Source organism: Centrocercus urophasianus, unplaced genomic scaffold (assembly GCF_019232065.1).
Source record: "Centrocercus urophasianus isolate 14NV4802_14NV808 unplaced genomic scaffold, USGS_Curo_1.0 seq_73, whole genome shotgun sequence".
Classification (NCBI taxonomy): domain Eukaryota; kingdom Metazoa; phylum Chordata; class Aves; order Galliformes; family Phasianidae; genus Centrocercus; species Centrocercus urophasianus.
Window position 1 is genome coordinate 935,487 of NW_024885344.1, and position 15,405 is coordinate 950,891.

Below are 15,405 nucleotides of genomic sequence, written 5' to 3' on the forward strand. Positions count from 1 at the left end.
GGATGGCTGCTGCTCTGGGCTCATTAGATCTGCCAAGAGCAGCTGGAGGAGAGCACGGCCATCGCCTGCATCCCACATCTCCTGGGAACAGCACAGCTTGGGCTGCTGCTCGTGTTGCTGACGGGGTGGCCTTGAGTTTGTTGGCCTGTGGGGCTTCCAGGGAGCTCTCCAAGAGCCCAGCAGCTCTTGGTTGGTGAGGTGGAGTTGGGCCCTGGGTTTATTTCAGGTAGCTTGGAGTGAGGCAGTCATGCCAGTCAGCTGGCTTTGCCCACATTAACAAAATGCATCCAGCCTGCCTGTGACGAGCTGGTGGGGCTGGGCCTGACCGCTGGCATGGGTGCAGGCCTGCAGCCAGCCGCTTGTTTTGCTGGCAGCAGCTTGGGAATCAGGTGAAGGAGTAAGAAGCTGCAGTGCAGCATTACGGGAAAGCCTGCTCCAGAGACTTCCTTCCTACCCCTGCCAGTGCTGCAGTGGCTGGCTGGCACTCTGTGCCCAGTGCTTGTCCTTCCACATGCGTGTGCTGGCTGGAGTAAAGGTTGATCTGGATAGCTTATTTTTTAAATAGTCTGTTGCTGTGCTGCCTCTCAGACCCATGCAGGGTAACCTGATGGGATGCCTGAGAGCAGGGCACGCTCCTCAAGGAAGTGGCTTTGGAAGGAGGGATGCTGGAAGCCTGAGGGTGCTGCCACAACCTGGGCCTGCCTGTGGAACTCGTAGGAAAGCTCTGGGGATACCGTGGGTACCGCTTAGGCTGGAGGGGTGGTGCAGGCTATTGCTTGGCCCACGGCTGCTGCAGGAGGAGGCACATCTTGCAGGGTTCAGCCTTGCTGCTGGGCAGCCTCGCTGCAGAGGTGTCCGTGTCGAAATGCAGCGTCTGCTCGGGAACGCTCGCAGCCCGGCTCTCGGACGGGCGCTAAGTACATTGACGCCTTAGGCGTTAATGAACGCTTAAATGAGCCAATCTCCGAAGGCTGCGCGGACTTTTCCAGCCGAGCCCCGCTCCCGCTTTGCTGCGGCCCCTTTAAGGGCCTTCCTCCCCCTCTTCCCCCCCCCGCACCATATTGAGGAAGGGGAGGGAATGGGGGGGGAGAGGGTCACGCGCGGGCGCGGGCGCGCGCGAGCCGGCGGGGGGGCGGGGCGGGGCGGGGCGCGCGGGATTATTATGGGCTGCGGGCGCCGCCGCCGAGGCGCACAAGATGGAGCTGTCTGCAGTGGGGGAGCGCGTCTTCGCCGCCGAGTCCATCATCAAGCGGCGCATCCGAAAGGTGCGGGGGGGCGGCCGGCCCGGCCCGGGGCGGGTTGGGGGTGGAGGGGGGGTGAAGTCCCCCCCTCCACCCCCCGTCCCCCCCTCGGGTCTCCTCCGTGTGTTTTGCAGGGGCGCGTCTAGTGTACCTGGTGAAATGGAAGGGCGGGGCCATCAAGTGAGTGCGGGGCGGCGGGTTGGGGGGGTGCGGGGGGCCGCGGGGAGGTGAGCTCCGCTCTGACCCGCGTCGCGGTGCCGCCCGGCAGGTACAGCACCTGGGAGCCCGAGGAGAACATCCTGGACTCCCGCCTCATCGCCGCCTTCGAGCAGAAGTGAGTGAGCGAGCGAGCGGGCGGTGGGGGGCTGCGGGAAGGGCCCCCCCGGGACGGCCGTAACCCTTGGCTTTGCCTCCCCGCAGGGAGCGCGAGCGGGAGCTGTACGGGCCCAAGAAGAGAGGACCGAAGCCCAAAACTTTTCTGCTGAAGGTAACTCTTATTTACATCTCTCTGGCCTAGCATGGCGCATCCAGCCCCTCGCCGTGCCCTCGGTGCTTGGCCTGAGCTGGGGGCGGCAGGGCCCCCTCACGGCCTCTCCCCTCGTGGCCCCTTCCCTTCCCTCGGCCCGCCGTTCCCCACATCCCGCTCGCTGTGTGAGCTCCCATCTGTGAGCTGCAGGCACTGGGGAAGGAGCGGTGCTTTGGTGCCCCAGTAGACCCCTCGCCGTCGTTGCAGCCTGCTTGCAGTGACTGTAGTCCCAGTGCAGCCCTGACCCCTCGATTTTACTCTTTTTTTTTTTTAAACTAAGAAATGTGTTATCTGGGGGGAGTGCTGTGGGTGTGTTAGCCCAAAGGCAGAGCTGCATGCTTTGCTCCCTTCTCCTTCCACGAGCATTGCGGTTCAGACAGACTCTGACAGCGCACCTCAGTGTGACTGAGGCAGGTAAGGGAGATCATAGTTTCGATCCCACATGAAGCCCTGGAACATCTGTGCAGTGAGGTATCTCCATCACCAGCTCTGTCTGGGGCTCACAGCAAGTCCTCACCCCTCTGTGCATGTTTTCCCGGTGGGTTAACGCTCCCCTCTGCCTGGCAGCAGCAGGAGTTTCGCTCCGGTTAGCCTAGTGCTTGGACTGAGTAAGAGGGGTAGGATGTCATCTCTGCTTCATGAAACAAATGGGGGAAGGTAGGAATGGGCGCATGCTGATGCCCTGAGCAAAACTCAGGGGACACGGTAATCCCCTGAAAGTCCCTCCTTCAATATCCTCCGCCTGTTTTTCTGCTAACAGCTTTCTGCATCTGCAACCTGAAAGCTACAAACGCAACCGATGAGTGCCACCTCGTAATCTTTGTGCAGGGAAGCTGGGCTATGTGGTTTTTCTGGCAGTCATGCATTAAGTGAAACCCTGGTGTTTAGGTTTCCAACAATGCAAAGGAAAGCTGAAAGGGAAACCACCGCCTTAAAATAGTTCTCCACTTGAATTAAAAAGCGCTGGGATTTGTAACACCTGACATCGTTCAGCAGTAGGGAAGTGTTGTCTTTGTTTATTCTGTGCTTTTGACACTACTGTGTATAATCAGTTTCTTTTCTTTTGATTCTGAGTGGAGTGTGGAAAAATCTATCGCCAATTTTTCATTCTCATTCGCACAACAACAAAATCCGTTACAAAAAAGAGAAAAAGCAAGAAAAAAAACAAAACCTTGTTCCTCCTCTTCTCCCTTTGCTCTTTAAACCCCTCTAAACTTGGAACCTGAATTATTCAACAGCATCCTTTGAATCACATCCCTGACAAGTTCCTGCGGCACATCTTCCTTCTGCCAGCTTCTCAAACGTTACCCAAAACCTGTAGGTTTGTGCAGCTGGTGCAGTGCTCCGGGGAGGGTGGAGCTGTCATGAAGGTGCCTGGCTGAGGGAAGCGTAGATCAAGCAGAGCCCTGGTGCTCTCTTTCCAGAGTGGGGACAGAGCTGGTTCAACTGCTGGTGCTCCACTTGCTGCTTTTTGCTACTCCAGAACCTGCCCTAAAAATAACGCCCTGGGCCAGGCAGCAGGAGGTAATTCAATCTCCGCCAGCCCTATCTCAGCTTCTCTGAGCTCTGTTCAGGCAAATTGCAAGCAGCATGGCTGCCACCAGAATGGTTGAGACCAATGTGCATCTTTATCAACAATTCTGACCTGCTGAAGGTTGGCCTTTGCCAACCCCACAGCGCTGCTCTGCCTCATGCGTCGCTGACAGCGTTTTTGGTTCTCGGCTTCCAGTGAGAATTTCAGAAGCAGGGGAAGAAATTTGACTCTTGCATCCCAAAGGGAGTCTTTGAAGTTGGCAGTAAGAACAATATTCTTTTTGATCTGCTAGCTGAACAGATTAGGTCTGGTGAAATGACGTTGAAGTGGGAGCCTGGCCTGGGGCTGCCTTGGTGGCCTGCCTGCCCTCGGCTTGATGGCTTGCTAGGATCTCCCATATGTGACAGGGCTTAAACTTGGGCTTCTGAGTCTCCAGTAAGGCATGGAAATAAGTGCTCCCACGTGCCACCGTTCCCTAGCCTGGGGGTGTTTCGATTTGCAGATGGGGATAGGTTTATTCAGGGATTAGCTGTCAAAAGCTGCAGATAGGCACCCGGGGGGATTTACAGAACGCATTCCAGCAGGTTAGAGGCCCGCGCCTTTGGAAGAGCTTTGAAAAGCTACATCTTCAGCCACCTGCTGCCTTTGTGAACTAGGCTACTGTTGCTGAAAGCTGCCTAACACTTGCCCTTTCCATCAGGCTGCCGAGGGCAGTCACAGGCCGGGCGTTGTGATGTCGCTATCAAGATGGCCGGCATTGCAAGAAACCCCTTCAAACCTCAGCTGCAGAATTTGGGGGCAGGAAATGGGACTTGATCCTCTGCATGCTAAGGGCAAACTTTCCCACAGCTGACTGAGCTCAGGCTTGGCGGGAGGCTGTCATTCTTGGGAGGCTCCTGGTATGCCGTAAGCTTTGTGCTGAGCACTCGGAACGGGCAGCGCTGCACACGAGGCTCTTGCTGCAGTGCTTAGATGTCTGCAGAAGGTTTCCTTGAGGACAGCTTGTGCAAGGTTAGAAAGCAATATCGACCTGTCATGTACACTGTAGTGATCTTCCTCTCTCCCTCTGCTTGGTTTGCTCTTTATGTTTTGCTTTTCCCTCAGCACTCCGCTGCGAGGAACGCAAAGCTCACCCACTAATCTAATAAAGTGTAGTGAGTGCTATTAAGAGACAGAGCCCAGTCTCCAGGCTCAGTGGGTGGCTAGCAAAGGCTCCTCCTCAGGATGGCTGCAGATACACGAAAGGAAAAAAAGGCTGGAGAAGGTTAATGGAGGGATAAGTAACAGAGTAGAGTGAGAGGGGACGTAGGGGCAGAGCAGCGTGTTGTTCTGTCACTTCGCCCTTCCTTGAACTCTGAAGCTGGAGTTGGGTTTCTTTTGATCTCCTCCCTGTTCGTAAATTATCCCCGGGCGGTTTGAAAACAGTCTGTTCCCCTTTGTGGCATTTTGTTCCCCTATCCAGTAGGGAAGCTGTAGTTTATGGCGGTGTTGCTCGGGAGAGCTGTGCTATGAACTGGCTTGCCGTTGCCTTGTCACTTGGAAGGCTGCAGAAGAAAAAGGGTAGTAAAAAGGCAGAATGGCAGCCAAAAAGGGGAAAGAAGAGCTGGTCGGAGCAAGGACTGTGGGAATGCAGGTGGAGAATAAAAGACAAAGCAGAACCAGTAATGTATGAGAGAGCGGCGCTACTATGGTGCAGCAGTGGTGCTGGAAATCACTTGATTCTGAAGTAATCAACTAGAAATCTGCTGCTTTGCAAGGTCTTTTTTTCTTCTTTTTTAACCTCCCTTCCCCTTTCAGATTGCAAAGGTTTTGATACAAATCAGGTAAGCAAGCCTTCACAAAGCACGTGTCAGTGCATGTGCTTGTGTGCCTCAGTGCGTTCAGGGAATGAATGAACAAATATGCGTGCTGGGCCTCGAGGGACATTTATTCAGAAATAGTAGGGAACAAGGGAGATAATACTTGTTCCCAGAGGCAATGGGAAAGAGCTGCACAAGCTAAATAAAGGTGATACAGATCCCAAAAAGGGAGTGGGGGGAAGGGAAGCAGTTGCCTTGCTCCCGTGACAGAGCACTGCAGCAAGCCTCCAGAAGCTGCTCCTGATGTAGGCTGAGCTGTAAGCAGGCAGCGAATTACTTATGTACATGCTGAGTACTTCTTCGGTGGTGAGCAAATCCTGCGGGTGAGAACAGCAAAACCCCAAGAGGTAGCTTCCATTTGGAGAAGTTCTCAGCTGAGTAACTCGCTGGTGATGCAGCTGAAAGGATTAAACAGGTTTGGTTTTAAAGACTTTGTGCTCATGCAGCTCTTGAGCGTTTTAGTGTCGTGGGTCTGAAGCAGGGAGCTGCCAACCTGAATGCTGAGTCTTCTGCAACCCAAAGGTGCAAGTCGCTTAAAGTTGGAAGCCAGAGAAGGAAATGACTGAGCCCCGAAAACATGCTGTCCTCAGCAGGGAAGAGGCTCGAGTTTGTGTAGCTGATGCCTGAATAAACCTGATCCTGTAGTAGGAACACTGATCTTTGCAAGTGAGATGATGGTGGGGGCTGGTCTTAGATAGAACATCTTGATACTATTTTTCTTGAAACCTTACCTGGAAAAACAAGCTGAAGGTAAGTTGTGTATCTGCATATTGTTCATTGAAACCAGCACTGAAGCTGGTCGCTGGGGACAGCACCTGGGGAGGGCCTGGCTCACCTCGCTGCTTAACAGCCTGGCCTCAGCAGTCCATGGTTGGTGTAGGCTGCTCAGAAAGTACCAAAACTGGAATTTAACGAATGCGGGGAGTAACTGGAAACACAGACACACAGACAAACAAAGGAGACCCGGTGGTTCTGGCGCACTGGGAAGGTCCCAGCCATGTGCGTTGGTCTGTGCTAGCTGCTCTATAAGCACCAAACAAAGACAGGTCTCTTAGTAAAAGCAAGACGGGCTGATTAATGAGCACAGGCAGAGAATGTGGAGTCAGTGGGACTTCGGAAGTGGCTGAGCAGCAACTGTCCCAGCATTATCATTTTTTTTTTTCCTTTCAGTTGTTGGGAAACTCCACCAAGGAATTCAGGGTGTAGAAAGCAACTGTGGTTGTTGGTAACTGCTTCCTTTAAGCTGGAGGGCCAGGGCAGACAGAATCATATCTAACTATTAATTTTCTGTACTGTTCAGGGCACAGAGTGATGTGTGAGGCTGAGTGGCACAGGTGAAACTTTGGTCTGCATTTTCACATGTTACAGGGGACAGAGGCCTCTTGGTCACAGTCCTTTTTAAAGCCAGGATGTACACAGCACTGCAGGGAACAACCTGACGTTAGCCAGGGAGGAACAAAATGTCTTCACATCCCTGTTCTCTGCTTCTTCAGGGTCTTCTGTGACTCTTGCTGGGCCCTCGGTGGGAGTCGAGGGGCAAAGGGCCCTGAGCTCATTGTGTGAAAGGAAAGGGCGCCTGGGCCCCTCGCTCAGATCTGTTAGATTGCTGTCTTGACAAGAACATTTTTTTCACCAGGCGTTCCTTCGGTAGGAGGCACAGCCTGCAGGGTGACAAAGGAGATGGTGTTGGAGTACTTAAGCTCTCAGCTGGCAGGCAGCCATCCCGATCTTGGCTGGGGCGAGGGGGCAATCGGAGAGAGAAGTCAGGGAAGAAAAGCAGCTGTCTGTAGCACTGCAATTCTTGTTGTGCCCACGAGGTGGAGGAAGCTACTTGCTAGCTGGGTAATGATGGGAGAGGGGGTTCATCCCAGCTCCAGGTGTGGGCTACTTCTGCTTCCAAGAACCAATGAGAGGCATAGAGATGGGATTTTGTTGGGGTGAGGAATGGTACGCAGGAGGCTGCATGAGGAGTGGGCTGTATGGTGTTCCAACGGACAAGGCAGTGCCTTGTTTGCACTGCAGGATAGGGATAGGCAACTTATTTGAAAACTCAGCTCCAGATCTCTGCGGTTCTTGCTCTTAGCTAAGACAGCTTTATGAGATCACCATCACCCACCTCCATGTTTCTCAAGACCCACATTCACCCTGTTTGGTGGAGCAGACAAGTCTGGTTGTGGGAGCTACCTGGATGTAGTTCTCTTTGCCTTCCTCTTGTCTCATGCTCATTTCCAGAGCATGCGGGGCAGCTCCCCTCCCTTGGGACTAGTACTTAGTTTAGGATGCTAACTCAACAGAGGCCAAACAGTTAGTGCTGAGGATTACCAACTATTAGGAACCGTTGCTTGTAACATGGCTGGAGCCTGGCAGTTTTCTCTGCGGGGAAATACATGCCAACAGGGGAGTAATTAGCTGCACATAAAGAATCTGGATACCCTCCTTTGCTTGTACAGGGACTGTGCCACAGCTCCCAGCAATCCACGGTTGCAGACAGCACATACATTCCACCCCATCTCCCCATGCAGTCCTTAGCATGCTTGTTGCCACATGATGGTGGCATCTCTCCTCTGTCATCAGGCTGGGGATGAAACTGGGAGTTGGGTGCTGAAAGTGGGAGCTCACACTGTTGGAGCTGACACTGAGAGCATGCAGGGGGAGTGATGAGCTGGCTCATCCCTTCTGTGGAGCAGACTCATAGGGGCACGTTGACTCACCAGCGGATTGAGTAGGAGGATGGTGTGGACTCGTGCTCGTCATTTATGTAGATATAGATGTGATATGGCATTTCTCTTCAGCGTGAGGCAAGCAGTGTTTGACCTGGCATTTGGCTGCACTTAGGCTACCTCTCTGACCCTGTTTTTGTCTCTCTCCCCACCACCGCAGGCTCGGGCCCAAGCGGAGGCCCTCCACATTGGGGATGTACACTTTTCTGTCAAGCCTGGTTCTAGCACCTCGTCTCCCAAGCTCCACTCCAGCGCCGCAGTGCACCGGCTCAAGAAAGACATCCGGAGATGCCATCGCATGTCCCGGCGTCCCCTGCCCCGTCCCGACCCCCAGAATGGTGGAAGCGTGGGAGGGGGGGCTGGCATCCGTCCCCCCGTCTCACCCTTCTCGGAGACCGTCCGCATCATCAACCGTAAGGTGAAACCCCGTGAGCCCAAACGCAGCCGCATCATCCTCAACCTCAAAGTCATTGACAAAGGTGGGAAGCCAGCCAACGGGGCCGGGGCCCTGGCTCGACCCAAGATCCCTTCCCGAAACCGTGTCATCGGTAAGAGCAAAAAGTTCAGTGAGAGCGTCCTCCGCACTCAGATCCGCCACATGAAGTTCGGCGGCTTCTCGCTTTACAATAAGCCGTCTGCTGCGCCAGCCCCCTCTCTGGAGGGCAAGGGGGAGGCCGAAGGCTCCCAGGCGGCCTCCTGTGGGCTCATGATGGGCTCCACCCCGTACGATGCCCCCAGCTCCAGCTCCTCTGGCTGCCCGTCGCCCACGCCCCACTCCTCTTCTGACCCGGATGATTCTCCTCCGAAGCTGCTCCCCGAGACCCTCAGCCCGGCCATCCCCGACTGGCGCGAGTCAGAGGTCCTCGACCTCTCCATCCCACCTGAGTCAGCTGCCACCAGCAAGCGTTCTCCCCCTGGAGGCTGCAGCGGGGCGCAGACGCCCTCCTTGCCCCTTTCCTCTTCCGACCCAGAGCTGGAGGCCGGCGACTGGCGTCCCGAGATGTCCCCTTGCTCTAATGTGGTGGTCACGGATGTCACCAGCAACCTGCTCACGGTCACCATCAAGGAGTTCTGCAACGCGGAGGATTTTGAGAAGGTGGCGGCGGCGGGTGGTGGGGGAGGCGGCAGCAAGTGAGCCAGCCAGATCCCCCTGCTCCAGGGATGTGGGGGTTCTACCTGCGAGAAGTCGTGGTGTGAATGGCTGTCCTTGGTTCTCTCCTTCTCCCCTGCGCTGTCCCTCTGCCCTCACGGCCACCCTTCCTCCTCCCCCTCCTGCCCGATCCCTCTGGTGCAGAGGCCAGAGTGTTGCAGTGGGGGGAGTCAGGAGGCAGGGTGGGCCGTGGTTGTTTGTCCTTGAATGTGGTGGCGTCCAACTGGCAGTGGAGCCTTTGGGGTGAGCGTGTTTCTGTGTGCCTGCGGGGTGGCAGGGGGGCTGCACCTCCACCCCTTCCCCTTCCATCTTTGAGTGAAGAGGAGCTCCAGACCCTCAAGAGGTGGGTGGAAGGAGAGCTGGAGCCTACACCCCTGAGCCTTCTCCCACAAGGTGCACACAGTCTCTTCCATTCCTGTATTTTTCCCCTGCCGTGACCTGGATCCTACTGTCCTTGCCTTCCTTGGCCCGTGGCCTGGATCTGCCATCTCTGTGCTGCAGTGACAGATCCAGATGTCCCGCAAGGAGGAGAGGAGTGTGAGGTGAAGTGTCATAGCTGCAAGGTGCTCATGACAAAGCTGGGGTGGCTGAGAGAGCCCCACACAGCAAACATCCCATGGTGGCTTCTCTGTTCCTGCAACTATCGGTGCTACCTTGGCAGTTGTATGGTCACTTTTGGGCAGCCTGGTGTCTCCTCTTCCCCTGCATCTTCCAGTGTGCTCAGCTTTGCAGGTGGAATGGGAGAGAAGGGGAGCCTGCCTCCAGCCAAACCTTCCTCCTGGCATTTCATCACTTGCACTTGTTGGGGGAGAGGGAATCAAATACCCCTCTCCCCCTCCAGCCCTTCTGTGGTGGGAGTGGGAGCACCCATCCTTCGGTCTGGGAGGAGATGGTGGTCTCCTGCCTCCTCAGCAAGCTTCCCCTGAACCTTTTTGCTCCCTCAGAGGGAAGGATGGGTGCTAAGGTGGGTGGCGTGCTCTACCCACTCCCTCTCATCTCTCCTGCTCCCCTCTCTCTGTCTGGGATGTCTTGGAAGGAGTGTTCCCCTCTGTTTTTCCAGGATCTGAAATGGCCCCTTACAACTGCCATCAAAGGTGCTAACAAAAAATTACTCTCGCATCATAAGCACGCGTGCTGGCTCTCTCTGAGAGCACCTCTGGGTTGATACAGACATTCCTTCTCCTTGGCCCTTGCAAGTAGGAGCAAGCGAGATCACAGCTCTTTCCCTGATGCTCTTGTCATGCCCCTAACGAGCTCTCTCCTCTACCTGCCACTTCTGGCTTGCTTATCCTAAGCACCGTGGTGAGACGCCACTCCTTCCTCTCCCTTCTCCTCTACTTGCATGTGGTTGGGCTGTAGGGGCCAGGAAAAGGTGCTGATGGATCAACCCATGGGAGAGCCTCCCCTCCCAGCCCTGTCCCCACTGCTGGGATTGGGGCAGGGGGGTTTTACTTCTACGTCTGTGGTGCAGAGGTGGGAAAGGGTGGAGAGAATTCCCCACTCTGAGGCCTGCAGCTGTGCCCTGAGCGGGTGAACACGAGCGGAGCTGACCCTTTGGTGCTTCTGCATGAGGGACAGGGTGCTGGCAGCTGCTCTGGCAGTGCTCCTGCCTGGAGCTGTCATTTTGTGGTCTGAGGGTAGCAGCGAGGCGGTCTGTGGGATAGAACTGGGGTGGCAGAAGGACCGACTGACCGCTGACTGTAATTAGAGCCTCTCTAATTGCAGCTCCTCAGTGGGTGCAGTGAATGCCTCGCTGCCTGCCCACAGGAATGCCTCGCAGCGGATGGGGTTTGTGTTGGGTTCAAAGGGGCTCCAGGTGCTGCGATCTCCACCCTTGGCACACCTCTTTGTTTCTCTTCCCTTGTTTTAAGAGCTCAGCAGGTGCTTTGGGGATGCGGCTGCATTCACAGCTGAAGTCAGGGGCAGGGAGAAAGAGACTTCCCTGATCCATTCACCCAAGCTAAGGCTTCCTATAACGTGTTGGACTCGTGTGCGTGTCTGTATTAATACCTGCCTGTATTCTTTGTGTTCTTACTTTTGCATCTTTCCTGTGCCTGGCACACCCAGGGTCCCTTATTTGAGCATAGCCTATCCACTGCTTCAAGGACGAGCAGTCCGTAGTTCTGGGGAAAAGCTCTTCCTTAGGGAATCAGCAAGGAGATGCTTCTCTTTTTTCCCCTTGTAAGCAACAACAACAAGAAACCACAACTATTTGGAGGCTACAGGATAAGAGGAGCTTTATGGGGTGGATGCAAACCGGCCTGTCACCTTAGGTTGTTCAGTTGCTGTTTGGTGTGTATGTGGTGATGTGTTTTGTTCTGTGATAATGAGGTTCTGAAACAAATCGGAGCGTTTAAGTGGGAGATAAAAGGGAACTTTAATAGGAAACTCTCGATGTGTTGTGGCCAAGGTGCGTTCGCTTGGCAGACTTCTTTTCTCCGGTGTCTCTTATATGGTGTTCTTTAGGGGCGGGGGGCAGGAACTGTGTAGTTGAAGGGGTTTTGCCTTTCTCCGGAGTGACAAGCAAAGGGGACCGTCTGAAGAGCACACGGTGGGTCGTGGTAGGGGTGCTGTCGTGGTGGGGAAGCTCGTGCGGTACATGCTCTTTGCGGAGGAGGAAAGGAGTGCCATCCAGCTTGCAGACACAGCTCAACCGCCTGCGCGACGCATCACTCCCCGGTTGCGTCGCCAGGTGGGAATCAAACCCTGAACCTCTGGATCTGGAACACAGATCCCCTGCTGCTTCCAGGTAGAGGCTGCTATCTGGAAGTCTCCAAGTGCCCTCGGGTGGACGCGCCGCTTGGGGCCGGCCAACCGACCTTCGTACTCATGTGGGTTACGCTCTTCCTCCTCAGTTTTTGCCCTTGCTCTTTAATGGAGATGGGAAGGAAGATCCATCCGTTGCCCTTTGGAAAGGGCTTGAGGTTGAGGGGAGGAGTTCATTTGAAAGTATCCCTTTCCCTTCCCCGTACACCCTAGGAAAAAAAAAAAAAACAAAAACAGGGAGATATTCTCTGTGTCTGTGCCATGTTTGTTCTCTTGTCGTCGTGTTTTTAGAGGAGATTTTATGATGGAGTGGAAAAAGTGAAATGATTAGTTTTGCATAAAAAAAAGAGAAAAGCTTAAAAAAAAAATTTCTACAGGGAGAGAGAGAGCGAGAGAGTTTAAAAATGAATAATAAATGCGGTGATTGCACAAACTGTAGCGGTATTAGGCGGTCCTTAGAGAAAAGAGTATTTTGTAGTATCGAAGCATGTGTGTCTGGGATGGTGTTTGGTTGCTTGAACCGGAGGGAAAGGCATTCTGGGACTGGCAGCGATCTCCGAATGGAGAAGGCGAGTTGCGTGTTGGAGGAACCCCGTCTGTCTGCAGCCCCCTCTGCCCGCGCCTCCCACGTGTTGGAGTTCCCTTCCCTCCCATTCCTCTCCTGTGAGCTAAGGTGGAGTCTCCAAATGGTTTTTCTGGCCGAGCAGCCCTCAGCAGTGGCCGCTCCTGGCCCACCACGTGGAAACAGTTGACTTTCTTTGCATGCACGGCAAGCTGCTAAGATTTGGGGTCAGCATGTACCTTTCCTGCCAGATCGCTGCCTTTTCTCCCTTCCCCTTGTCAGAGCAGGATGTAGCACGGTGGGCTCATCTGGGAAGAGGATGCACCTCCCCTCCGTGGGGTCTTTTTAAACTGAGGGGAGGTTTAGGTTAGATGTTAGGAGGAAGTTTTTCACCCAGAGGGTGGTGATGCACTGGAACAGGCTGCCCAAGGAGGCTGTGGATGCCCCACCCTGGAGGCATTCAAGGCCAGGCTGGATGTGGCTCTGGGCAGCCTGGTCTGGTGGTTGTCAACCCTGCAGATAGCAGGGGGGTTGAAACTAGATGATCATTGTGGTCCTTTTCAACCCAGGCCATTCTATGATTCTCCCAGTGTTGGGTAGGGAATGGCAGTTTTCTTGCAGGATTCACCACATCAGGACAGAGAACCCAGCCCCATCCGCCTGTCCCATCCCTGATTGTCACCCGTCTTCAGGGCAGGTGAAGGAGCACTCAGGCTCTGCTGAGGTTGAGATACACACCCTCTTCTACAGGTTCTCTCTGGGGAGAGGAGAGCTCCAATGGGGTTTTGCGTGAAAGGACCACGTTCTTCCACTCCTGCTTCCTGGAGTTGTCCTAATATTGTCCTAACATTTCAAAGCAAGGAGGTGTACCATGGTGCACTTGTTTCCCCATGTGAGATGGTCGTGCGTTCATCTGGTGTGGGGAGAAGGCAGCCACCCAGCTCTAGGGGACACTAGGACAGATTTTCCCACCTGGACTTCTCTTGGCTTAGCAGCGGTAGGCAATGGGCAAACTGCTGCCTCCCACAGCCTGTGCTGTTCCTGGGGATTTTCTCTTCTCTCTGAGCTCTGTCAGTGCTTCCCACAGCTTTCGACTTGGACCCGCCACCTCCTGGCTCATTGCTCTTCTTGCTGAGCCCTGCGGGACCAGAGAGGTGTGCAGACAGAGATGCAAGCTCCTTCCAGCGTGGAAAACGAGCAGACTGTGGTGAGCCGCTATTGCGTTTTCAGCAGAGAAAAGGGAGCATTTCTCCACGTCTCCCCTTTCTGAGATTCCCAGGGAGATTTGTGAGATAATAATTGAAAGGCAAAATAGAACGCCACCAATCCTGCTCTTCACCAGGTAGGAGCTGTCTGTGAGCTGAGTCTTCCTAGGGATTCCACTCCCTTTCCCAGCCAGTCTCCACGAAAGGGGCTCCGGCAGCTCCTGGCGCTCGGAGGTGGCCGCATCCCAATCCCTCCTGGTGGGGATGAGAATGTCTTCCCTGGGCTCTGCCCTGCTGAGGGACACTGCCCCAGGTCCCCACACTCCTGCCTGCTGTGGGGCAGCGTGGGAGCAGATCCTTCCCCCAGGGAGGTGTAACAAGCCTGGAGCGCGTGCCTGGCTACGTGCTGATTTTCCCCTTCCCCACCTTCCAACAAGACCTTTCCTTCCTTGCCTGGCGCATCCTTTTACTCCAGTGTCGCTTGCTTTTTGCTGCATCTTTCAATAGCCCAATAATCGTGCAAGAGCTGGGATCTTATTTACTTTTTTATATAGAAATCTATAAAAGAAATGCCCCCTTCCCTCTCCCCTATCCCCTTCTCCCCACCGCCCTCCTCTGCGCCGTGCTGCCGAGGGCTGGGTTTGGGGCTGGGCATTAGGAGCCGCAGAGCTCTGCTGGGGGACAGAGGAGGGCTGAGCATGGCTTTGGAAGTGCCCTTCTCCGTGCTTCCTGCCCTAGGTGGCTCCAGCAAGCATCTCGATGCTGTGGGTTTGAGCAAATAAGTGGCTTTATTTTTAATTTTTTTTTAATTATTGTTTTTTGTAAGGTCCGCCCCAGAGCACATGGTTTCTTCTTGGGAGGGACAGATGAGAGGAGACGCTGTCTCCATCCTTGCCTGCTCCTCCTTTGCTCATCCATCCGCCCATCCATCCTCTGCTTTCCTTCTCACACAGGGTTCGGTCCCCATCTGTGCAGGGCTTGGGTTTCTCCCTTCCTGCAGCTTTCTCCTCCCAGCAGTGAGAGGTTCTGCCCCCAGCCCTTCCGGGAAGCACAGAGGCTCAGGCCATGCTTTTAAGCAGAACCCCTATTCCAGCATTGTTTTTCATTTGTTTTCTTTCTGCATAGATAGCCGCCCAGCGGTGACAAAGGACAGAGCCCTGCCTCATCCTTTTCTCCCTCTCACCCTCCCCAGTGCCAAGCATAGGCTGAAACTCCACAGATTCTGAGCTGTGGCAGCACTGGAGCTCTTTTCCTCCTCATAGAGAAGGTCAGAGCTGCTCCCAGAGCGCTGGGGGCTCCAGTGCAGCCCATCCATCTCCTTACCTCCCTCACTCAGCATACAGAGTGAAGGCGGTCATTTTTTTTTCCGTTGTTGTTGTTTAATTTAAAACAAATATGTATCTTTTTTTTTTTTTTTTTAATTATTATTTTGGAGGAAAAAGAAAAACATATAAAAATTGTGCACGGATGAATTGTATATCTATATATCTCTCTTTTTTTTTTTTTTGTCTTGCGGTTTTCATTTTTCAATAGAGCGTTTGCCTTTGTTGTTTTCTGTTCCATCCAGTTCCCAGCTGGCTAAACTCTGAGTGGAGGGGGGGGGACACACGGGGGGGGTGATGGGATCGCCCCTGCCCAGCTGCCCCCACACGGAAGCGGTTGGCTCCAGGTTTGGGGTGGGGGTTGTGCTGATGACTCTTGTATTCTCTTGTACATTTTGTTCTTTCTGCTGCTCTTGAATATTGTATCGATGCCAGAAATGGGGAGTTAAAAAAAATAAAAAAATTAAAAAAATAAAAAAAAATAAAAAAAAAAAGGAAAAAAAAAGACACACACACACAC

The 15,405-nt window shown here is 54.1% G+C and overlaps 1 protein-coding gene across 2 annotated transcripts; it reads left to right on the plus strand.

Moving 5' to 3' along the window:
* Positions 1–1,178: 1,178 nt before the first annotated feature.
* Positions 1,179–12,786, plus strand: CBX6 (chromobox 6). 2 transcript variants are annotated; one of them, XM_042837854.1, is made up of 5 exons: positions 1,179–1,275; positions 1,388–1,421; positions 1,510–1,575; positions 1,662–1,728; positions 8,041–12,786. In XM_042837854.1, the coding sequence occupies exons 1-5, from the start codon at positions 1,197–1,199 to the stop codon at positions 9,013–9,015; spliced, it is 1,221 nt and encodes a 406-aa protein (XP_042693788.1). In that variant the 5' UTR covers positions 1,179–1,196; the 3' UTR covers positions 9,016–12,786. The 2 variants fall into 2 exon arrangements, with proteins under 2 accessions (XP_042693788.1, XP_042693790.1); XM_042837856.1 differs by having other exon boundaries at positions 8,095–12,786.
* Positions 12,787–15,405: the final 2,619 nt, after the last annotated feature.